The sequence below is a fragment of the Peromyscus eremicus genome, chromosome 11, assembly GCF_949786415.1.
Source record: "Peromyscus eremicus chromosome 11, PerEre_H2_v1, whole genome shotgun sequence".
Classification (NCBI taxonomy): Eukaryota; Metazoa; Chordata; class Mammalia; order Rodentia; family Cricetidae; genus Peromyscus; species Peromyscus eremicus.
Genome location: NC_081427.1, coordinates 32,697,418 through 32,721,985, shown reverse-complemented (window position 1 = coordinate 32,721,985; position 24,568 = coordinate 32,697,418). Strand labels below are relative to the sequence as shown.

At 43.1% G+C, this 24,568-nt stretch overlaps 1 protein-coding gene across 1 annotated transcript in view; it reads left to right on the top strand.

Annotated features, from left to right (window-relative positions):
- Oxct1 (3-oxoacid CoA-transferase 1) overlaps nucleotides 1-24,568 on the top strand; it is a 134,662-nt gene that overhangs the window by 5,619 nt on the left and 104,475 nt on the right. Inside the window, exons 2-5 of the mRNA XM_059276320.1 lie at nucleotides 3,596-3,704; nucleotides 4,911-5,001; nucleotides 17,194-17,329; nucleotides 20,997-21,146. Of these exons, the coding sequence (XP_059132303.1) occupies nucleotides 3,596-3,704; nucleotides 4,911-5,001; nucleotides 17,194-17,329; nucleotides 20,997-21,146 (486 nt within the window). The remainder of the gene's footprint in view (nucleotides 1-3,595; nucleotides 3,705-4,910; nucleotides 5,002-17,193; nucleotides 17,330-20,996; nucleotides 21,147-24,568) is intronic.

Genomic DNA, 24,568 nt, shown 5'->3' with positions numbered 1-24,568 from the left:
ATGTGTGCCTGCTGAGGCTGGACGTCATTGTATCCCTGTATCCCTGGGGAACTACAGTTGGAGGCCTTGGAGACTCAGAACTGCAGTTGCAGACAGCTGTGAGCGCCACCTGATGGTCTGATGTGGGTGCTGGGAACTGAGCTTCCTACTCTGCAAGTCTCTCCAGCCTACCTTGCTGTTTTTGAATTTTGGTTGTATGGGTACATTTATAACAACCTCCTACATCGGTTGGAACCCAGGGCCCTTTGCCTACTAGGCAGTCATTCTGCTACCGAACTACATCTCCAGCACAGTTTCCACGTTTTCTAAAATATTTCTGTCGGGTTTATTTTCTTTTTCTTTTTCCTTTTCTTCTTTTCTTTCTTTTTTAAGAAGTGGGGGAAGTTCAGACTGGGACAAGCTGCAGGGTAATTAGTGGTGACTGCCAATTAGTGCTATGACGACACTAATTATCAGCTACTCCAAAGGGGTGGGATTCTTGCTAAGTGTGTGACTCTGGGCTGCTTCTGAATCTTCGAAGGCTCCCTGGGTCCATGGGGGAATGGATTCTGCTTCCAGCATACTCTCTGTAGAATTCCACAGAGAAGCAGTTCAAGGTGACCTCACCTTTCAGCCTGTTTGGGTATAGATGAATTCTTTCATTTTCTTCCGTATGTATCCTGCTGAGGCCTGGACTCTTTATTCCGAGGCAGAGATCATGACAGCAGAGTCACACATTACAGAGCAGGACTCTCATAAAGATTTGTTGTGTGTAAATGACAGGTAGAACAATAGAGGACTTTCAGAAAACATGCAAGAGCACACAGTGGTGGAAGGACTGTGTGACAGGAAGCCAAAACCCGAGACCAGTCAAAGATGTGGGGGGGGGGGGGAGGGGGGTGTTTGTGCCACCACAGGCTAGAAACATCAGATCCTCTGCAGCTGGAGTTCCAGGCAATTGTGAGCTGCCCAGCATTGGTTCTTGACAAAAGCAGTAGATACTCTTACCCATTAAGCCATCTCTCCAGCACTCCGGTCTTGTTTTTTTAAGACTGAATCTCATGCTGTTTCCCAGGCTAACCTGGGACTTGCTATGTAGCTTAGGCTAGCAATCATTCTGTCTCAGCCTTCCCGGTGCTGGCTGGAATTACAGGACCGGCATGTCTGTATTCAATCTATTGTATTTTTTTTTTTTTTCTGAGACCAAAACTAACTCTACTTGTCACTTGATATGTGTGTGTGTGTGTGTTTAAAAAAAAGAAGCAAATGAATCCTTACTAGTTGAGGACAGGAAGAAAAGAAACTTCTTTGTGGTTAAGCCCTTTCAGAGTCCTTGTCCCTCCCTCTACTTATGTCCCAGGCTTTGGGCAGTGTGCAAACTCCTGACCTGACCTTGACCAAAATAGAAACTTAAAGGGACAAAAGTCCTGTGATCATGTGTGTAACCTCAGCCTTTTATCACTCATTAGACTCCCTCAGTGTTTACCCCTTAAATAGTCTTTTGTGCTAACTGACAGGTACTTTAAAAAATGAAAACAGTTTTTACGGGAAAGAAAGAAAGATAGTTCTTGACCACCTCGGGTTGTGGCTGTCTGAATTTCTGTTGGGTAGTCAAGTGGGTGTGACTTTATAGCTGGGCTTGTTAAAATGGCAGGATATCAGGGTTCAGCTGTCGTTCTCTCCACTTCCTCTTTCTTCAGGTTAAATATATAATGGAAGTAAAGTGAAGGATTGTTAATATGGGCCATTAGTTACCATAGAATCTATTTCCTCCTTTTCGCTTGCCCATATTGTGGATGGAATAGACAGGGCAATAACTTACAACTGGTTTTATGAATGCTCACTGGATGACTCATTTAGGCCCATCTCATTTGCTATAACAAACGCTGGGTAGTTATAAAAGAAGTTTAGGTAGCTCGTAGTTAGATGGAGACCAAAAGCCCACGATTTGGTGACTGCATCTGATGAGAGCATTGCATTGCTTTATGACATGGCAGAGGAGCAGAGGGATGAGCAGGTGTGAAGGACAGGCAACCTCACTTTAGAAAAAGCCTAGCTTTGGCAGTCAGCAATTCAGGGAGTGCAGCCAGAGCAAGGACTTGCTCGCTCCTACAAGAACGAACCCAGTAGCCTTCATACCTTTGTGCAGGCTCCCACACCTCATGAAAGTTCTACCGCTTCTCAACACTGTTGACCGGGGGACCCAGTTCTGACATGGGCTGTGAAGGTGACAAACTGTCTCCAGATCGTATGTGCCCTGGTAGTTCTCCGGTGTGGCGCACCAAGGCCTCCCTGTAGTGGTCATAGTCTGCTGCTTTGCCTTCAGCTTCTGTGGTAGCGGCACAGGGAAGTGAGTCCTCTGGTGTGCTGCTCCTCACGTGTCTCTAGAGTTCTTCTAGCACTTGGAACTGACCACACTGTACTTAATTCCCCAGAGAGCGGTACTCAGACCGTAATAGAGATTCGACAAATGGCATAGAACTTGGCGCAGGTTGTAGCTAGAGTTTTCCTGCCTGGCCCACAGTCAGGACAAATCTCTCTCACCTGCCAGTCCCACAGCCTCTCAGACCCGACCAAGTAAACACAGAGACTTATGTTGCTTTCAAACTGTATGGCCGTGGCAGGCTTCTTGCTAACTGTTCTTATAGCTTAAATTAATCCATTTCTATAAATCTATACCTTACCACGTGGCTCGTGGCTTACCGGCATCTTCACATGCTGTTTGTCATGGTGGCGGCTGGCAGTCTCTCTCTGACTCAGCCTTCCACTTCCCAGCTTTATTCTCCTCCTTGTCCCGCCTACACTTCCTGCCTAGCCAATGGCCAATCAGTGTTTTATTTATTGACTAATCAGCAACACATTTGACATACAGACCATCCCACAGCAGCAGGTAGGTTCTCAGTGCTTGTCGACTGACTGGAAAGCTAGGTTACTGTGAGAAATGGGTGACTGATGACACTAATATTGTAAATCTGCATCCCAGTATACGATGTGAGTTATCTACTTTTATTCTTTTGGGTGGTGGTCGCAAGTGACACAGCTTCCCCTCCCACCCCTCCATAATAGAAGATATAGATCACAAGGGACCCTGGTGAGAACCTGCCAGTAGAGCATGTCCATCCTGGCAAAGATAAACCATTGTACCTGAGAGACAGAGTCAAATGACATTATAGATGTTAGAAGTTGAAGGAGTTGGGAAGATATTGGTCAAAGAACACAACATTTCAGTTAGACAGGAGAAATAAACTTAGGAATAGATGTCCTGGTGATGAGCAGGAGCAGTAACTATACTTGAAAACTCTGAGTAGTTGTGAATTGTTCTTACCACAAAAAAAGTGACGTGCAACGTGATGCTGTGTCAGATAGCTCCAGTGAGGCATTTTGCAATGTATATATGTATCAGAATGTGATGTTATATACTGTAAACATACTGTTTTTGTCAATTAAAAATACCAAATGTGAAAAGGGACAACGAACTTACCGCTACACACACACACACACACACACACACACACACACACACACACACACATCTACGTATATATGGAATCATTTGCTATTTGTGTAAAGTGAAGCTGCAAATGATTGTTCACTGGAAATGTTTTTAATGTTCCAGGGGTGTGTCTGCTACTTTTCTGTCAGTACTCGTCACCACACCAAATTTTACACAGATCCAGTGGAAGCTGTAAAAGATATCCCTAATGGTGCCACCTTGCTGGTTGGTGGTAAGTAAAGGAACTGTTTTCCTTTCGATGGTAATGTTCTTAGGTCTTTAGGAAAATGGTATGACAAAGCTATATAGATTCTAAATGCCAGTTATTCTATCATGTAGCTCTTCCTCATTTACTGTCTTACTTACAACGTGCCATGACCCCTGCCACTCTGTGACAGTCTCTCCCTGGAAGATCAGCACTTTACTACTGTGCTTTTCCTTTCTATTTTCTTCTGATTGTAATTGAAAAGACGGAGGTTTAGTGTGCTAGTGTCTTATCAGGAGCTGTCATGGATCCCTAAATCCTTGGGAAGGCTGGTGAACTTGAAACATGTGCCTCATCTTGTTAGGTACCCTAGCTCAGTGGCTTTCCACCTGTGGGTTGTGACCCCTTTGTGGGGGCTGAATGGCTCTTTCGTTCTGAAAAACACAGATAATGACATTACGGTTCATAGCAGTAGCAAAATTACAGTTATGAAGTAGCAATGAAATAATTTCATGCTTGGGGGTCAGCACAACATGAGGCATTGTGTTAAAGGGTCTCGGCATTAGGAAGGCTGAGAACCACCGCTCTAGTTAGTCTTTATTGCTCCTTATTTGTTGAGCAAAAGAGCAGAGTCTTTCTGTTAAGTCCCCGTATTCTGTTTCTGCTACTTCTTTGGGATGTCTTTTTTAATCTCTGCCTCTGATTTAATTACGTTTAACTTCCTGATTCTTATATATGCAATCAAGACTTATTTTGGGGCTGTTCTTTGTTCATTCATTCACATTGGGGAGTTATTGAGTGTCCATCTTAAATCCTACACTCTTGGAAGAATTTTAAAGATGTAAGAAATCAAAGTTCTTAGCTTAGGGTTCTAGTTCTGTAAAATATACTACCTAGATGTATACAATGTATATTTAAATAAATAACTGGATGTGGGTTGTATCATGAAGAGGGGCAATAGTACACATGTCATATCTAAGTGATTACATTTGGTCTTAACTTATTCAAAGCCTTGACAGTGGTGTCTGGTGACATATAATGGTTTGAAACACCGAGATCCAGTAATCTGACTGATGGCTGTGTATTGAGTTGATAAGGTATAGTTGTGTATTTTGCTTATTACGTTTAACAAAATGCTTTGTGCCTTTTCTGTTCTATTGAGAATAATAACATATGTTTCTTGAAAGAACATTACCTCTGCACAGGTAATTGTTTCCCTTTTGGGTTTTGTAGGTTTTGGGCTGTGTGGAATTCCAGAAAACCTTATAGGAGCTTTATTGAAGACTGGAGTGAAAGATCTAACTGCAGTCAGCAACAATGCAGGGTGAGTAGATTTCTGAAATGATTAGCTAGAAAGAAATGCTAGTTTTAAAATGTTACCTGAAAAGTTTATCAGCAATCAGGGATGAGACCCCTGATATATTATGCAGTGTCAAGTGGTCAGCCCTAAACACATGTATACCTGAGAAACACCAAATGAACTCTGGGTTTCTCTCTCTGTCTCTCTCTGTCTCTCTGTCTCTCTGTCTCTCTCTCTGTCTCTCTCTCTGTCTCTCTCTCTCTCTCTCTCTCTGAATCTATAACAGTTAGAGAAGAAAAAGTCATAAATCCAAGATGGAGTAGGGTGAGGGAAAGGGAGAAACTGAATGGGAGTGGTGGTAGAAATAATGTAAATAGTGCATTCCTATATGAAATTATCAAAACATATAAAAAGTCTATCAGTGAAATTAAATTTGCCTCCACTTATAAGAGTAATATATTTAGTCAAGATAGCGGCTAGCTGGATATGGTAGCACATGATTATAATCCCATCACTAAGTAGACTGGGGAGGATAATAAATTCAATACCAGCATGATCTGTTGCCAAGCAGTGAGAGTCCTCTCACAAAACAGAAAAGTGGATAGCAAGGCCAAGAATGGACGTTAATGTTTTTTGTTTTTGTTTCTTAACTTGTAGCACTGTGATTGAACTTAGAACTCTGGGCATGCCAGGCAGGTGGTCTACCTCTGGGCTATTTATCCCCAGCCTCCTTTCTTTCTTCCCTTTTGATTTTGATACAAGATCTTACTAAATTGCCCAGCCTAGCCCTGGGCTTTCTCTGTAGCCTAGGGAGCTCTTGAATTAATGAGATCTTGAACTAATGAATTTCCCGACTCACCCTCTGAAGTAGGTGCAGTTGCAGGCTTGTGCTATCAGGCCCAACAAAGTTATACTTTGATGCCATGTTTCATAATCACAAGTAAATAAGCTTTGCTTTTTCATAAATAAACATGCAAACTAATGGCTTATATCTGATATACTTTCATTTTTTAAAAAAAATGTAAAATAAATGTAAAAAAAGTCAGAATAAAAAAGTTTAAAGATGGTCCCTCATGCTTATTGTTATTATAGGCCATCATGTATAAAGCAAGGCAGACATCAATTTGAAATCTGTTTTAAGTTCTTTCTTTTGGTTATATCATGACTCCAGATGCTATATAAAGAAATAAGTTGATTGTAAAAAATGTTGCTGGTCTTGGTGGGATGTGAAGGACATGCTATCAACTTAGCAGTAGGGCTGTAAATCAAAATGGTTATAATAATCTATGGTTTTAAAAAGGCGTGCACATGTTGGTACATTTAGTGATGTCAGGAAAAGCTGTTTGTATGCAAAACAGTAAGTCATTAGCACCCTTTCAACAAATGGATGAAAGACTTTAGCAATCTTAAGGTGTTTTGAATTAGCAGGTCGACTTATTATTATAAAGGTTTTGGGAATAAACAGGGCAGATTATCTTGGAAGTGAGTGATGACAAGAGCACATTTTATGTAAGGATCTGTCGACATCTCTTAGAACACTTACCTTGTGCTATGTGACACTTTTCATGGGGAGGCATGAACAAATGCCTCTTCACGTTGGATAGGGAACTGAAGATAGACCAAAGTAATGATACCACCGATATCATGAACCAGTGAATTTATTGGAGTTACCTCCAGGAATATGGGTAGGGGTTATTTACCAGACATAGACCATTCAAAGGCAGCTGTATCAACAAAAGCCCGTGCCAGCATGAAAGTTGAAGCCCTGGGGCCTAACGGGTTGGAGAGTCTTCTCAGCAGTCCTTACTATTTACGTAACCTTGGGGTGGGAGGGGCCTTGTGAATCTGGTCAGTTTCAGGAACTCCCAGAGACTTGTGAGTTTTTGTTTTGTTTTTTTTTGTTTGTCTGTCTATTTCCTGAGTCTTAAGAGTCTCTCTTTAAAACTTCCTGCATTTTAATGAGCTTCCTTCAAGCATGGAGTAAGTATTTCAGTTCAGAGGAAATTGCTACATAACACTTTTGTATGAGGTATTTACTGTTAGCCTTGATGAGATAAAGGCTAACAGTGTTGATGAGACTGCTTTAGGACCACACTTCTGAATATTTGATATTGTTGATTAAAAGGTTGAAAAAGCTGAGAATTTGTTGATTTTTTTATAAACCGGTACGACCTTAAAGTTTCACAATAAATTATATGTCAACCATTTAACTACAGAGCTAATAGAAAAATGGATGTATTATGATATACATGCTACTTTCTTCCTGACAGAATTATTTTGGGTTATAGATGTGAATGAATGGGATATAAATAACTTCCTGCTTATATGTGGAAGGTTCGATACTGTTAGATGATACTTAAGCATGTGTATTTCTGATTTCTTGTACATCATACTAATCAGGTACAGGACAATTTTCAGGGTGCAGTAAGTAGTCCCTCACTTGAAATAAAAATTCTAGTTGTGTGCCAGTGTCTTCCAACTTGGAGTTAAATGCAAGTGGACTGTGTGCTCTGCCGTATTCCTTTTTTACTTCTACAGCATAGCTCTGGTGACCTTACTGAGCAGATACTGGCCCCGTTGTCTTGACTGTGCGCGTTCTGTAGGGTTTGGTTATTTTTCTTGGAAAGGGCTAATGATGTCCTGAGATGTGTACTTACATTTATGTGCTTAGTTCATGAAAGGTTTTCTTTGTACCGTGGGATGACTGAACCTTACATCCAAATATAGCATTTTCTTTTATTTTTGTACTTTTGCTATTACCAGAGTAGTTATAAATTGTATGATTGAGATTAAAACATGTTCCTAAATGAAAGCAAAGGAAATAAAGTTTCCCCAATACTCAATGTTTTAAAAATAGTCAATTAGTGAGATTTTAGAAAATAGATATTCAAGAGTTTTTTTTTGTTATTGTTGCCTCCTTTTTGATCAAGTTTTTTTAACCTTTTTATTTATTCTTTGTGTCTTTCCCATCTAGAGCCCATTTACTTCCCTGTCCCTTTGTATCTGCCCTCTGCCCTTGCAACCCCTCCCCAAATAAAATAAAATTTTAAAGAAAAAAAGGAAAAAAAAATCTCATGGAAGCTGTAGTGTGACACAGTGAGTCACACAGTATGTCCTTCTGTCCATATGTCTTTACGTGCAAGTGTTCACAGTCATTGGTCTGGTTCAAGGCCTCTAGTTTCTGCTACACTATCGATACTGGGCCCTCACTGGGACTCCTCTTGGATATCCTGTTGTTGCCCTGTGTCATGAAGATCCTGCAGCTTTGGATCTGCAGGACTGGTCCCTTCACATGCTCCAGCAGATCACGGATGGTGAGGATGTTGGGGTGAGCCAATTCATAACCCTGGTTCTGGGCTGAGTAGTTACAGGGTTGGTCAGCCCGCCAGTTCTCCCCTGTCCTCATCACCATGGTGAGCTCTCTAGCATCCCCCCCCCCCCAGTTCACCCCTTGCAGCAAAGAGCAAGGGGTGGGGCTAGTTCTGCTTTCATACTCTCAGAGTTGGCACTCTCACACCTAGACCTTCAGGGCCAGTTTCTACTGTGTTGCCCAGGTGAGGTACAGGAGCCACTCACCCGAATGCTGCATGGGGGCAGGGACAGTTCTCCTGTTCTTGTGACCTCAGCGTCAGCTCCCCAACCTGTCACCGGCAGTGGGGGGTGTGGGGACATCTCTCCCCTGCTCACACCACCATATGGCAGATGAGGGGTGGGCCAAATTTCCCATAATCACATTCTCGGGCCAGTTCACCTGTATCCTTGTCAATAGGGTCAGCTCTGCTGTGCTGCCCAGGTGAGGAGCATGGCCTGCTTTCCTGAGTGCTAAGGCTGGTAAGGGGGAGAGATGGCTCAGCTGTTAAAGGCTAGGCTTACAACCCAAAATTTACAAGTTCTTTTTTTTTTTTTCTTCTGTTTGAGACAGGGTTTCTCCATGTAGTCCTGACTGTCCTAGAACTCGCTCTTTAGGCTGGCGTTGAATTCAGAGATCCACCTGCCTCTGCCTCCTGAGTGCTGGGATCAAAGGCGTGTGCCACCACTGCTGCCTTCAAGAATTTACATTTCAGATGCAGAAATGAAATATTTTCAGAAGATGGATGCCCTTTGTGTAATATCCATTTTGGTTTACGTTAACACATCTCTGTAGACTTTTGGCTTTAGAGTTCTTTAACCACTGGAATGTCAGCCTATGAAACCCAAAGTTTTCTTTCTTCAGGTATCCTAGAGAAATGTTGGCTTCTGAAGGTAAGCAGTGCCGTCTGGTGGAAAGTCTGTCATTGTCACCTTCAATGTCTAGGAGCGTGGAGGGACCTTCACACTCACTTCTCTATTAGGAATGGCATGTTCCCTATTTGCCAACGGTACACATCTTCAGTCTTTGTTTTGTGAGCTCTTCGATGTCAGGGATGTAGTGAACTCATCTTTTTATCATCAGTGATGATACTGTTATATCAGCAAATGTATTTGATGAGTTTGCGAATGAGAGACACTATAGGAAGAAACACTCCTACAGTAAACTATCTATCTAGTAGGTTTTTTCAAGGCCTAAGAGCCACCTCTTTGTCTAGCCCAGTTGTTGAGAATCTTAGGTATTGCCTGGTTGCTATGCCGGGAGATGACTAGTCTAAATCACAGGCCGAATACAGAGTCAGCCCCAGAGCCAAGATCAACAAATACAGAAGGTCATCTCTAAATAGGGCCAAGTTAAAATGTGTAATGTGTGGCAGAAATAAACAGAGAGGTAGGAAAGAGTGCTCAGAAAAATTTCCAAGTCAATGAATGACCAGCTATGTTCCGGTTTTTGGAGTGGACTCAGAAGGCTTGGAGGTAGCTTCAGACATTTAAAACTACAAAAAACAAATGGGCTATATCCACCTTCATGGATTGTTTCATGATTGTGATTTTATTAGTCATAGCTATGGATATTATCACTGGTAATTGAGGACTTTATCAAAGGGATTCCTTTAAAAGGATTGATTAGCCGGGCGGTGGTGGCGCACGCCTTTAATCCCAGCACTTGGGAGGCAGAGCCAGGCGGATCTCTGTGAGTTCGAGGCCAGCCTGGTCTACAAAGCAAGATCCAGGAAAGGTGCAAAGCTACACAGAGAAACCCTGTCTCGAAAAACAAAACAAACAAAACAACAACAGCAACAACAACAACAAAAGGATTGATTATAGTTGAAGGAAAGCAACATGACTGTTAAATACCCTGGAGATAAAAACAGAGGGGTGCTGTTGTCAGGGGCCCTCACATGGGAGGCCTTAAGAGAATGAAACAGTATTTAGAAGTTTTGTATATAGAAGGGAAGAGAGCCCAAGGACTGCAGATCCTGACATCACTGTTATTTGAACCTCATGCTCCCTGATTACCTCCCCTTTGGTTCAGCCCAAGCAGAAGGCAGTGGCAGGAGAGCTCTTTGGTTCAAGGCATAGGCTGGATACCAAACAGATTGAAAGCTAACAGTGGATCCAGAGGGACAAGTAGGAACTAATGCATGATTGTGCTTGTCAGATTTGACGGCCACTGTCAACCTGACACCACCTAGAATTACCTGGGGAGAGAATCTCCTTTATTTTTTATTTTTTATTTTTCTTAGAGACAGGGTTTTTCTATATAGTCCTGGCTGTCCTGGAACTCAGGCTGGCCTCAAACTCAGATCCGCTCACCTTCGCCTCCCCAGTGCTGGCTGGGATTAAAGGTGTGGGCCACCACTGCTCAGCCTGCCTGGTGAGAGAATGTTCATGAGGAATTATCTAGATCAGTTTGGCTTATGGGTGTATCTTTGAGGGATGGTTTTGATTGGATGAAGACTCAGCCCTTGGTGGTGGTACCATTTCCTAGGCAAGGCGTCCTGAAGTGTATTAGTGAGAAGAAAGCTAGCGGAGAGGGAGCAAGGATCGGTGTGTTTATTCCCTTCTGCGCTTAGCTGTGGATTTGTGGATATGATGCTTCCGTTTCCTGTCTTGTATTTCCTGCAGTAATGGACCATAACCTGGAGTTATAAGCTAAATGAATGCTTTCTGTCTCCGCCCCCCAGGTGCTTTTTGTAGAGCAATTTAATCACAGCAATAGAAAATGAACCTAGAATAGTTCATTCCTGTTAGAGAAGTTCTGGCCGGGAGGGGCAAATGGAATTCAGCAGTAAATTCTTTTAGCAAGTGCTCACCAAGTATTTCTGCAGTCCCCTTTATGTGCTATATAGCCGACAGGTGCTTGGGATGCAGAAGTGACAGAAAAAAACCCAAAGAAACCCCCTTCCCCCCAAAAAAACACCATTACCACCACCACCACCACCACCACCACCACCACCACCAAAAAAATGACAGCAGGTTAAGAGCCCTTGTCACAGACCTTCTGTTCTATTTTGAAAAGTCAGATAATAGGTAAACATAAAAGTGTGTAATCGGACTTTTTTTGCCTGGTCCCAAATAACTGACTCAGAGGCTTAATATTACTTACAAATACTTAGTCAATAGCTCAGGCTTTTTACTAGCTCACTCTTACACTTAAATTAACCCATAATTCTTATCTATGTTTAGTCACATGGCTTGGTACCTTTTCTCAGTACGATGTTCTCTTCTTGCTTCTCTGCATTTGTGGGGAACCTTCTTACTCCACCCCTCCTCTTCCCAGCATTCTCCTACTCTGGCTCTGGCGCTCAATCTCTTCCTGCCCAGCTATCAGCCAATCAGCTTTTTATTAGCCAATGAGAGTAATACATATACTATAGAAAAGGATTGTTCCACAGCAAAAAATGGGTCTATTTTCTGACACATTAGGAAGTTTTGTAACATGGGAAAAAAAAAGCAAGCAAGAGGATTTGGACCCCCCCACGCGCCACCGCGGGCCCCCCCCCCCCCAGTAGAGAGGCGGCTGTCAGTAATCAATGTGGTGGTCAGGGTGGCACAGAGGTAACATCTGAGCCCACATGAAGGAAGTGGGCTGGGCGAGGAGTCATGCAGAGAAGAATTTCAAAGACAGCTGAAAGCCAGAGCAAAGGCCCTTAGGGAAACATTCCTGGCATGACTAGGGTAGCCAGGAGGGAACTGCAGAGGTAGAGAAGTGAGCAAAGAGCCTAGAAGAGCCCAGAGACATGAAAGGCATGCAAATAGTGGGCCTTGCAGGCAGCTCTAGAGCTCTTTGCTTTATTCTGAATAAATAATACCTCTGCAGGGCTTCGGGCAGAGCGGGGCCCTGTTCCACTTCTATGTTTTACAAGATGTTATTTGGCTGCTGTGGTCAAGGTGCATCATAGGGACAGAAGCAGAAGCAGACGAGGGTCCTCTGGTGCCTCGGTAAAGATGGTTCAGGGCAGAGGAGGGAGTGGGGAATGATTTAGTTCTTAAACAGGTTGTGGAGTCAGCATGTCTTGATAGGCTTGGTGGGGAGAGAGTGAAAGATCATGTTCCTAGTTCTGTCCTGTTCATCTCTGAGGAGGGAGCTGCTCTCAGGCATGCTGGGGCAGGCTAAAAGAGAAGCTGAGTTTGGAGGAGAATTGCTATCCTGCAGTGGGGCCTGGGCCTTAGGGGCAGGTTAGCAACAGACCAATGTGGGAAGAAGAGGAGGGGGGAGGAGGAGGAGGAGGAGGAGGAGGAGGAGGAGGAGGAGGAGGAGGAGGAGGAGGAGGAAGAGGAAGAGGAAGAAGAAAACAGGAGAGAAAAAAAGACTGGAAAGCATGTCTCCCTAGAAAGACATCATCTTTGGTAATCTGGAGACCTCTAGTGGACAACTATATTGTTAACCTGTGAGTCTGTTTCCCCTTTAACTTAAGTTTTCAAAGTAGGATACTATCTGGGTAGTGGTTCACTTACTGTGTTCCATACTTAGCTGAAGACTGGATAGATGAGAAGCCACAGACCTGCCAACTTCCTGCTTTGTCCTAAGCTAGGCGAAGTCGATCTTGTGTGTGATCTCACTCACAAACTTTATTGGAGCCCGTTAGTTGGAGACTGCACCAGGTGGGAAAAGTACATGTTACTTAGCCTTTAATTTTCTTTTGGAAAAAAGAATACTGTCTTAGTTAGGGTTTCTATTGCTCTGAAGAGACACCATGACCATGGCAAGTCTTACAAAGGAAAATATTTAATTGAGGCGGCAGCTTCCAGTTTCAGAGGTTCAGTTTATTATTATCATGGTGGGACATGGAGGTGTGCAGGCAGACAGGGTGCCGGAGCTGATAGTGTGACATCTTACAGGCAACAGGAAGTAGAGGGAAGCTTGAGCAAAAGAGACCTCAAAGCCTGCCTCCACGGTGACACACTTCCTCCACACACCTACTTTAACAAAACCACACCTCCTAATAGTGCCACTCCCTTTGGGGGGCACAATTTTCTTTCAAACCACCACAGATACTAAATATAAATGATATAGATATTTTTATGCCTCTGGTGGGTAGGAAGCAAAGATTACTGAATGATTAACAGTTCCTTCATATCGATACACCTTGAGGGATATGGTGTGCAGGATGCTGTGGGAAGGGGAGGTAAGAGACTTCAAATTAGGATGAAACCATGTGAGCTGGCATGGGCACCGGTAAGTTTGGTAACAGAGAGTGGAGGTAGGTGGTTATTGCCAGAAATGTTAGTGGTTTGTCCCACAGGCTGCCATACTTAACACCTTCACTTGTCAAAACACTTGGGATGTCTCTACTGACTATTGGATTCATTTCCCCCAGCTCACTCTTCCGTTAGGTTCCATTGTCAAAGCTAGAATTCTGCAGCGGGTCCGGGTCTACACCAAGGCGACATGTCTTACGGATGAACCATCTTCCCAGTGCCTCTTGATGTACCCCCTCTTCTACATTCCTGTGGCTTCCTCTTTGGTTCAGATGCTCACCGTGGTTTGGACTGTGCCAAGCCTTTTCATTGATGTCCCTTCCTGACTTCACCTTTCAGCGGAAGCATCTCCTGTCCTTCAGGATGAAGTCCTTCAAGGCCCGCCTCCCACTTCGGCCTCCTGTGCACATCCCGTTCACGCTGAGCATTGAGGAAGATGCCTCTAGCCTCAGGATCTCCATCTCCTACTGTGTTCTCAGATGCTGTTTTCTTTTGCTTCCATCTATTTTTCACCTTCTGTGCGACCTTTTCCCCTCACCTGGACTCTCTTCCCTCTTTCTCTGTCAACAGTCAGGTCCTTGATCTTCTGGGTTCTCATCACGTATTACATAGACACCACCTTCTCACGGCTGTAGCCCAGAAGCCGACATCCCATCTCTAGGGTAGAGTAAGCATTCGGTATGGGATTGCTGGATGAATGAGCCATGCAGACAACACAAGTTGTGTATGGGAGGGGCCCTCGGAACACGAGAGTGATCAGTAGGGAGGAAATACAGGCTCCTGTATCTAAGAGGATTTCAGGGTTGTTCTTATTGCGGTTTTATCTTTTAAAAACCTATTGAAACATAATATTAGAGAGATGTAGAAAACTGACCACACACAGATGTACAGGTAGGATTTTACAAGCTGCACAGCCATGTAGCCAGCACCCTTGGAAAGACATGGGACAGGACCAGATCTCCAGAAAGCTCCCTTCACAATGCTTCTGATGGAGGCCAGCTCCGACCTGTCGAAGGGTTCTTAGAGGAAGGAGAGAGGAATAAAGAAATATTAAGATAGAAATATAGAAGGAGACAATGATGACGAGAAAGACAGAGACACAGGATAGCTTTAGGAGGGCCCTGGATCACCCAGCCACCCCAAGTTTATTTCTAATGGGATTTTTATACACTACCAAGGGGAGTGGCAAAAGACTTCCTTCAAGATCAAAGCACAATGTACAACCAAGTGTAGACCCTTCAAAACACCCGATAACCATGCTCGTGATCAAATCATCCCATTATGCAGCCCTGCTGGGCAAAGCAAGCTCAGACTTTCTGACCTTGAGTAAGGCCTTACTAGGGAGCCTCTATGTGCCCCCACATGCCCCCAGTTACTACTCTTATCTCCCTGCCTGATCTACATTATGGACACTTTGAACCTCATTCATCAGTCCTGTCAAAGTCTGAAGCTCTTGTAAAAGGACTGATTCAACGTGTACACTTTTGTGTATAGCTTCTTTCATTTAACATTCTGTCTGAAATTTGTTCATGGTGTCTAGTGGTTGTCTATCATGCAGTCTCATTGCTGAATCTTATTACATTGTCTGGATAAACTCTAACTTATCTATTCCGAGGATAGGCATTTGAGAGGCTCTCATTTTTTTTTTGTCATAATGCTGTTGATGAGTATATTATATATGTCTTTTGGTGAACATGAATTCTTGTTTGGTGAAGACCCAAGAGTGGAATTGCTGACTCAGCACGTGGATTTTCTTCAATGTTAATAGGTTATGCTCACAGCTTTCTTATTTTTTTTCCACTCCCTAAAGTGATTAGTATACATTCATCTTAGCACACAAGAAAATTCTGGTGTTTCATGTCCTTGTCAACTGGCATCGTTTTTCCTTTTTGTATAATTATTCCTTGGTGTTTATTGTGTTGTCTCATTGTGATCTTCACCCCTAAAAATATTTCATCCTTAAAAGTAGTTTTATAAGCTCAGTAGTGGTGGCAAACGTCTTTAATCCCAGCACTTGGGAGGCAGAGGGAGGCAAATCTCTGAGTTTGAGGCCAGTCTAGAGCTGTGGATGTCTTTCTGCATGCTGTGAATATATGTTGCTCTAATTGGTTGATAAATAAAATGCTGATTGGCCAGTAGCCAGGCAGGAAGTATAGGGGGGATAAGCAGACAAAGAGAATTCTAGGAAGAGGAAGGCTGAGTCAGGAGACGCCAGCCCATCATCCAGGGAGCAGCATGTAATGGCATACAGGTAAAGCCACAGAGCATGTGGCAACATATAGATTAACAGAAATGGGCTGAGTTTAAGTGTAAGAGCTAGTCAGTAGTTAGCTTGAGCTAATGGCCAAGCAGTTATAAATAATATTATGCCTCTGTATGTTCATTTGGGTCTGAGCGGCCACAGGAGTGAGGGACTGCAGGAGCCAGGTGGGACCAGGAAAACTTTAGCTACAAGCCTGTTCTAAAGAGCAAGCTTCCGGACAGCCAGACTGTTACACAGAGAAACCCTGTCTTGAAAAACAACAACAAAACAACAAGAAAATAGTTTTATAAAGCCAGGCCTGTATCCCATCACTTGGAAAGTTGAGGCAGGGGGATCTTGAGTTTCAAACCAACTTAGATTACATAATGAGACTGTCCCAGACAGACAAACCAACCTACAAAGAAAGTTTGATTTTTTTTTTTTCCTCTAGTTGGGTAAAGAACTTCCAAAACCTTTGAGCAGGGAGGGATAAGCCGATGGACAAGGGATAAGCTTCCATTCAGTAGTTAATCTATGAATAGTGCTTAAAAATATAGGTGCATTTTTTTTGAAAATGTGATAGAAATAAAGAAGAAGTGTACACACCTGGAGATTTTTATCTAGAAAAAATTAATAGTACTTGCATCATATCCAAGAATAAACTGAGTCCTCATTTTAAAATAGAGAAATTATTAAACCAAAATATGTGTATTGTAACAAATATAGGTTTATTTTGCTACCTGCAGTCATTTCATTTAAGGGGATTAAGAAAACTCAAGTATCTAAATAAGTGAAATGTCTATGATACAGGAACAATGTTCTTAGACTTATGTATAATGTGGGTTTGTATTTCAATAAGTGTGCTCACCTTTGTCTTAATACAGGAATGGTCCTTTCTATTTGCACTGGAGTGTTTGGGGGTGCTCCAAAGCACCAGGCCATCTGTGCTTAGAATCTATCCCAAGATCACTTTGCAGTAGTAAAAAGAACAAAAAATGTGTGGACTAGAACTACAGGATGAACGTGGACTGGAACTTTACTAGCTGTGTCCCTTACTCTCTGAGATCTTGGAGGATTTGAGATAGATCTCACTGTGTAGCCCTGGCTGACCTGGAACGCACTATGTAGACCAGGCTGGTCTCAAACCCAGAGCTCCACCTGCCTCTGCCTCCCAGGTGCTGGGATTCATGTCAGCCTTTTAAGCTTTACTTTCCCTACCTGTAAAATAAAAGACAGGCCACCTTGTAAATTCTTGGAGTGGTGCGGGGTAGAAGGAAATGTGGATAGAAATTCTTTAGAAGAATAGATTTCTTTCCCTCTAAATTATTCAAGTTTCACCTCAGGAAAAAAAAAAAAGAACGTGTGCTAACAGTGTTCTGTAGATGGTCTCATGATTACCAACTCCCTTCCTTTCCGTCTAGGGTTGACAACTTTGGCCTGGGCCTTTTACTTCGATCCAAGCAGATAAAACGCATGATTTCTTCCTACGTGGGAGAAAATGCCGAGTTTGAGCGACAGTACTTATCTGGTGAATTAGAAGTGGAGCTGACACCCCAGGTGAGGAGATCCCTCTGTTTTGTCTTACAGGACCTTACAGTTTGTAGGAAAGTTCCCTTTCTCCTTCCTGAAATTCTGTTGTTGTTCCGACAGAGAGATGCTGTTTCATCAAACCAAGGGATTTTGTGTTTGGGTTGCTCCTGTTGATTCTAGAGGATTAATGTTTTTGACTACGGAAGATTAGGTATTTCTAAGTTGAAAATATCTGCGCTACTGGATAGTTTTAACACTACAATGTACATAGAAGCAACAAAAGGACTTGCTGAAATGTCTGAGGTGGTCCTAAAAGTCAGTTTGTGTGACTCTCAGGGCTGGAAGTTTCTGAATGGTCCAGTCTTGCTGACTCATGTCTCGAGAGTGAAGCCTGTTGGAGGGTGACAGTGCTTCACAGAGGAGGGCTGGGCTCAGAGCCCAGCGTTTTAGGGGACTGATAGTGTGACAGGGCCAGCCACTGGTGCAATTCCCGCAGCAAGTTCGTGCTTGTTTTCTGCCTCTCCTAATCCATCGAAGGCAGCATTTGAAGTCCTTGGGGGGGAAGCAAGGCTCTGCGTGCCCGGTGTGGCGGGGGTTCCCCTTCGACACATTCCACCTTTGCTCTGGAACTGAGCGCACCGTTGTGCCTCAGAGGAATGCTACTTTAGAATTTTGCCGAGTTGATAAGCATGGTATGTAGCCAGATTTTATTAAAAAAAAAAAAAAAAAAGAATGATCGGGCCTGTGCTAGTCTAGAGAAGGCATGCCAAGGGACTGTCCTTTCTGACTGAGGCTTTACAGTATCTTAGTCACGCCTGGCCACCTAGAGCACCGTTGTTACCTCTACTTGTTAAAGCGCTGCGCTGTGTTCAGTATGACTCAACTTTCATTTAAAGTTTTGTGAATGAATAAATGCATACATTTCTAGTCTCCGTGGGTTCCTATAAAACAAACAGCGGACTAAAATTCCTCCGTAGACTGGGTAGCTCAAACAACAGAAATTTGTTTCTCACAGTGAAAAAATAGTTGGAAAGTCCAAGATTAGGAGCCAGCCAGTCCAGTTCCTAGTGAGTCTTTTCCTGGCTTCTGATGGCAGATGTCCTGCTCTGTCCTCTTGGGGCACGGGGATGAGCAAAGTGAGGTTTCTGGTGTCTTTTCACTGATCCTACTAGAGCAGGACCTATATTTACGGGTTATTTCCATCTTAAATATTGGAGGTTAGTGTGTCAACTTCAGTATTAAGGGACACACAGTCCAGACCACCCCATACAGCTTACTCATTGTTAGTTAGCCCCATTGTGTAGTTATTGAAGATGACTCTTTACTCTTATGCATTGTCTCTGTTTTGCCAGAGGACACATACATGGGAGAGGTACTTCCTTAACACTTGCTGATTTTTTCCCTTTAAACTAAAAGAAGTTAGTGTTTCTTTCCTCAACCACGTGGTACCTCATTCTTCTCACCTCTTCCTGTGCAGCTTCAGAGCTGGGATGGGAGGAACCCTGACAAGTGGTAGAGACTGACACTCCTTTTGGGTAGGGAAGGTGATACCTGAAGGGCTCTGCTCTTCATAAATATTCTCCTTTCAGGCTTTTGGCCAATGGGCAGAGAAATGGAGAAGGGTGTTTGGGAAGGGTGAACAAAAAATATTTTAAAATGAGGGGGTGTTATTGTGATTATTTTAATGATTTAATTTTTTGAATGTTATTGGCTTAAAATACAGTGCAAAGTAGGGCCATTTGTCTATTAGGTGGAACAGAGGGCAGTTAGCTGAGGAATTCGGCTCATGTGGCTCATGTCACGTTTTCTTCAGAATATCCCACATACTCAGGTGGCCTGGTATCTGACATCCTGACTGTTAGTCTCTTTATTCCACATTTAAAGGCCTCAATTAGTACAGAGTTCTCTGGCTGGGGTAGTGTAAACAGTGTCATTGATAACTATGTTGATTCTGGCTTCTGATTAGCTAATTGACTGTCTAGGAAGCGTGGTGTACTAGCAACCCAGAAGTGGTCTCAGTATGGGAGAGAGGGAGTCAGGACACATTGAAAGCCAGAATTAGTGCAAAGTCAGCTGGGGATGGGAGAGACCCAGCGAACTGAAGTTTGAAATCATCTGTCTCTGGGAGAGGGAAGGGAGCCCATCTGAAGGAGACACAAAGAGCCTTCACCTATATACCAAACTTGAAGTACTCCTAGATTTTTACAGATTTTTAAATATATATTTAAATTTGACATTATCATTATCATCATTCATCATCATCATCATCATCATCATCATCATCATCGTCGTATATGTGCGTATGTGTGTGTGTGTGTGTGTGTGTGTGTGTGTGTGTGTGTAGGCATGTGCATGCCATGGTACACCAGTGGAGGTCAGAGGACACTTTCAAGAGTTGTTTCCTGCCCTCTATTGTAGGTTCCGGGGATTGAACTCAGGTTGTTAGCCTCCTGTGGTGTCTTAGTCACTTTTCAATTGCTGTGACAAAATACTAGGACCAAGGCAACTTACAGAAAGGAAGTGTTTAATTGGGGTTGCAATGGTAGCAGAGGGTCAGAGTCCATGACCATCATGGTGGGGAGCATGGCAGCAGGCAGACAGGAAGATAGTGCCAGAGCAGTATCTGAGACCTTACATCCTTATCCTCAAGTAGGAGGCAGAGAGAGCTCACTGGGCATGGCTGGCCCTTTGAAACCTCAGTGCCTGACCCCAATAATATACCTCCTCCAACAAGGCCACACCTTCTAGTCCTTCCCAAATAGTTCCACCAACTGGCATTCAAGTATATGAGTCTATGGGGGCCATTCTCATTTAAACCACCACATGTAGCAAACACATTTACCTGGTGAGCCATCTTGCTGTTTCACTCCCAGCTTTTAAAAGCCAGTTTCCCCATATGCCAGGTTTTGCTTCAATTTTCCTTGCTTAAATAAAACATTTATGAAAGTGATTTAAAATAAATTCTAAAGTAAATTTGAGCTTTTTTTTTTTTTTCCAGATGAGGTCCTGTTACATAACCCCGTTTGGCCTGGTGCTTGTTAAGTAGCTCATGTAGACCTCAAATTCATAGCAGTCTTCTTGCCTCAAGCCTCCCAGGTGCTAAAATTACAAATATTTTTCACCCTGCCTGGCATACCTCTTGCTATTATTGGGTAAAAATATTTAGTTTACAATTACACATGATACACAGTAAAACAAAATTTAGCATTTAAAGATATACGATCAGGCGGATCTCTGTGAGTTCGAGGTCAGCCGGGGCTACCAAGTGAGTTCCAGGAAAGGCGCAAAGCTACACAGAGAAACCCTGTCTCGAAAAACCAAAAAAAAAAAAACCAAACAAACAAACAAAAAAACCGACCAACTACATTTACATAATTAAATTGTAAATTTGATTTCAAAATATTAAAGTAGACATTTGTAGAATATGATGTCAAGAGACCAGTGGGGGTGGAGTCTAGAAACTGAAAGAGGGACTAGAGAAATGGACAGTTATGTTTGAATGTGGACTGAGAATGGAATGGTTATTGTCTTTTAATTGATGCCTCAGCTTGGGGATTTACAAGCGCATACATCGTCACACACTTGGCCGGATGGTGAGCCTCTAGAAAATGGGAATCGTATCTAACAGTATCTGTACTCCCCATCCCAAGTGCACTTTGTGGACTTCTCACGGATGCTGGTTACTTATTTGTAGGGCACACTGGCAGAGAGGATCCGCGCAGGCGGGGCTGGAGTCCCTGCCTTCTACACCAGCACCGGGTATGGGACGCTGGTACAAGAAGGAGGATCGCCCATAAAATACAACAAGGATGGCAGTGTTGCCATTGCGAGCAAGCCGCGAGAGGTAAGAAACTCCTCACCCACGTGCCGCCGGGAGACCACTTTCCTCATGATTCTGTGGGGACTCATCTGATAGTTACCTCAGCGAGATACACGGTCATTCATTTTAAAAAAGGCAAGACTTGTAGCTAAACCTGGGGATCTGTTTGTACTTAAAAACCACAGAGGGAAATTAGAATAAGTTGGAATAAAAGAAGCCATAGTTACTATACATTATACGATAACAAGGGTTAGTTAACTGACTTTCTTAAAGGGTTCTAACAAAAGTGAGAACATCTACCATTATGATCATGCTTCCATTCAAAACAAAACAAAACAAAAACCCCACGGAAGTTGTTTACGGTGTTTTGTATTACCCTCTTGTGCTCAGGTTCTTCCTAATATGACGGGAGGAAAATACAGTAACAAAGGAAATCTTGAGTTTATCTGAAATCTTAGAGAATGGAGCCCAGTTACAATTCTGTAATGGAATAGAGAGTTTATTCAATCACTTTCATATTTTGTATCTTAGACATAGGCCAAGCTTTTCACTGACTGGCCTGTGTTTATCTAAACTGCGGAGTAGGAGGGGGTACTTTAGAGCGAGCAACTTTACTCATATCAGACAACAGTAGACCTCAAGATAGAGTATTTGACATAGTTAGATCTGAAGTAATTTGAAAAGATATATAGGCCAATACATTTTTCTGACCTTAAAAATGAATGTCTTTCCATTCTCATTGTCCTTATGGCTCAGGGAAGATAGTTGCTGGTGGCAGTTGTAGCAATGCTGGGCTGCACCTCTAGGGAGGTGAACTAGTCAAGGAAGGGGTGCCCTTATCAGTATTGGGAATGTAGTACTCTGGTTCTGTTGCTGTTCTGGGGAGACAAGGAGTCGATGATCATGCCCCTTGGCTGGGAGTGACTTGTATTGATTCAGGTCACTTTTAGTCTAGTATTTTTTATATTTGGTCTTGCTTTTCCATTGCCTAATTAGGTTAAAAAGTTTCTTGATAACCAGGAACCTAACAAAAATGAGTCTTAGGAGCATATGATAAAAGTACCCCAAAAAATTGGGTTCACATTTTGAAAGTTACACATAAAGTGTAACTTTAACATGCCCCAAGAGAATGTGGAAGGCTAGACTCTTTTCTAACTTTTCATTTATGCCTAGATCCTGGTGTGTGAATCTAGTACCTTTATATAAGATTCAATCTCTCTCTGATTCTGTTTGTCTGTCTTTCTCCCTCTATCCCTGCCTCCCTCAGTCTCTGTCCTCTGTCTCCAGTCTGCCTGCTGTCTGCTCGTATAGCTTAGAGTTCACTCAGTGTGGTAAGAAGCTAATGGAGGATTTGAGGGGAGTATAAGTGTGCTGTGTTCTAAGTCATCTTATAAAGATTACTCTATCTGTTGGGTGATAAGTATTATGGTTTTGTTGTTTTGTAGAAGCCCAAGTTAGAGAGGGTGTTGCTGGATCCTAACCGCTCCATTGGGGGAGTGGGTGAGAAGGCACAGCGTCAATCACACAGACACTTGGAGTCAGTTGAAGGCAAACAACAAACTCCTTTATTTAATATTTAATAATGGGGAAGGCCTTATATACCCTCCTCCTAGCACCCAAGCTATGTCCCAATCTGGTGGTATTGTGTGGTTGTCCCTCATTGGCTGGGCATGATCAGGAACTCTGAAAGTGATCAGGAACTCTGACAGCGCCCGTTGCTAGGCCATCAGGCAGACTCCAGGTTGACTCATAAAGAAGTACATTATGTGCATGCCTTGGCAACTGGTCTGAGCCAATTTCCTCGACCCTGTGGGCCTGTCCTACTACAAGAGGCCATGCATTGATCCTGGTGGAAGCAGACATTGGCTAAGATAAGCAGTAAAATGGAGTTTGTGCAAAGTGATTAGAATTAAGTCAGATGTTGGCGATGGAGCCACTGCATGTGACATAGAAGACAGGAATCAAGACGGCTGCTTATTGAGATGGGCAAGACTTGCGACATGCGGCAATCAAAGAGCTCTGTCTGTTGGGGAAGAGGTGTCCTTAAGAAGTTCAGGAGTCTCAAGAGGAAGTGCTTGGTGACTCTGGTCAGAAAATTTACAGAACAGGAGGCATGGTATGCGGGCATTCAAACCCTTAGGACTAGACAGTGTTCTGGGCCACTGTGCAGATAGCAAGCCCCTCTGTAACAGTTAATGGCCAGGCAGAAGAAGAAGAAGAGCTACAGTGGAAAATAGGAAGGGAGGCCAGGAGGAAACCCAGGGGAGCCTGGTGATCTGAAAGGTAAAAGAGGGAGCAGCCAGGCCAAAGGAAGGGTAAGGACTAGAATTGAACAGTAGTGTGCAGAAAGGGAGGTCCCTGGCAAAATCTGACTGGAGTGGATTCAAGAAGATCCTAAAGACGAAGTGGAAGCCAAATGCACCATCTGAAGTGAACACAGTTGTAAGCCTGGCAAAGTTAGTTCTTTCCCTCTTTGAAGTTCAGAACTGGTCACACTAGGGAACTTTTAGAAAACACTTGTGATTTTATGTCTCAACTATCATCACCGGTGGATTTTTTGTTTGCTTTCTTTTGTGAAAGTTTTGTTCTCGAGTTTTTGAAGCTCTCTAGGCCAGGCTTCTCTTCTCTTCCCAGCAGTCCTCTTGGGATTACAGGTATGTGACATTACTTGCCTCGTCATTGATGTTCATAGTGATGACTTTTGAAAGACACAAACCTTTAAAAGAACTTTGTGTGTTGATGTGCAGCTCATCTCATATGATTTCATATTAGTCCAGTCTTCATCAGTGATTTTCCTAGTTCATATTTTCTAGCAAGAAAATGGGGTATCTTTGGAGAAACTTTCCTTTAAGAAACAATCTGTCGGAAACTCTTAACTTTAAAAGTAAGGTTGGAGATGGTTGTGGTGGCACATCCCTTTAATCCAAGCACTCGAGAGGCAGAGGCCATTGGATCTTTGAGTTTGAGACCAGCCTGGTCTACAGAGTGAGTTCTAGGACAGCCAGGGCTACACAGAGAAACACTGTCTTGGGAACAAACAAACAAACAAAAGTAAGGTTGGAACATTACTGAGCACATGGTGATGTGCATGAGACCTCAGCTTTAGTTCCCAGCATCCCCTCCCCAAACAAAACAGAGCAGAAAGTAACTGAACCCCAACTTTGTGTTGGAACCTTCTAGAAAATGCATCCAGCCTTTTTTCCACTAGAGGGCGCAGTGGGAATGCCATTGGAGTTCTGTGGTCACAGGGCTGCCTTTGTGTAGGAGGGATCCAGCCCTCAGTGGGGTTGTTTGAATTCTCTGTTTAATTCCCAGAGGCAAATTTCCAAGGGGGAAAAGATAGGAAGAACATAATGGCAAAGGAGAGTTTTATGTTCTCTCTCAAAAGGCAGTAAACATTTAAAAAAAGTCAAAAGCATTGTGTTACATCAGTAATGACTGAAGAT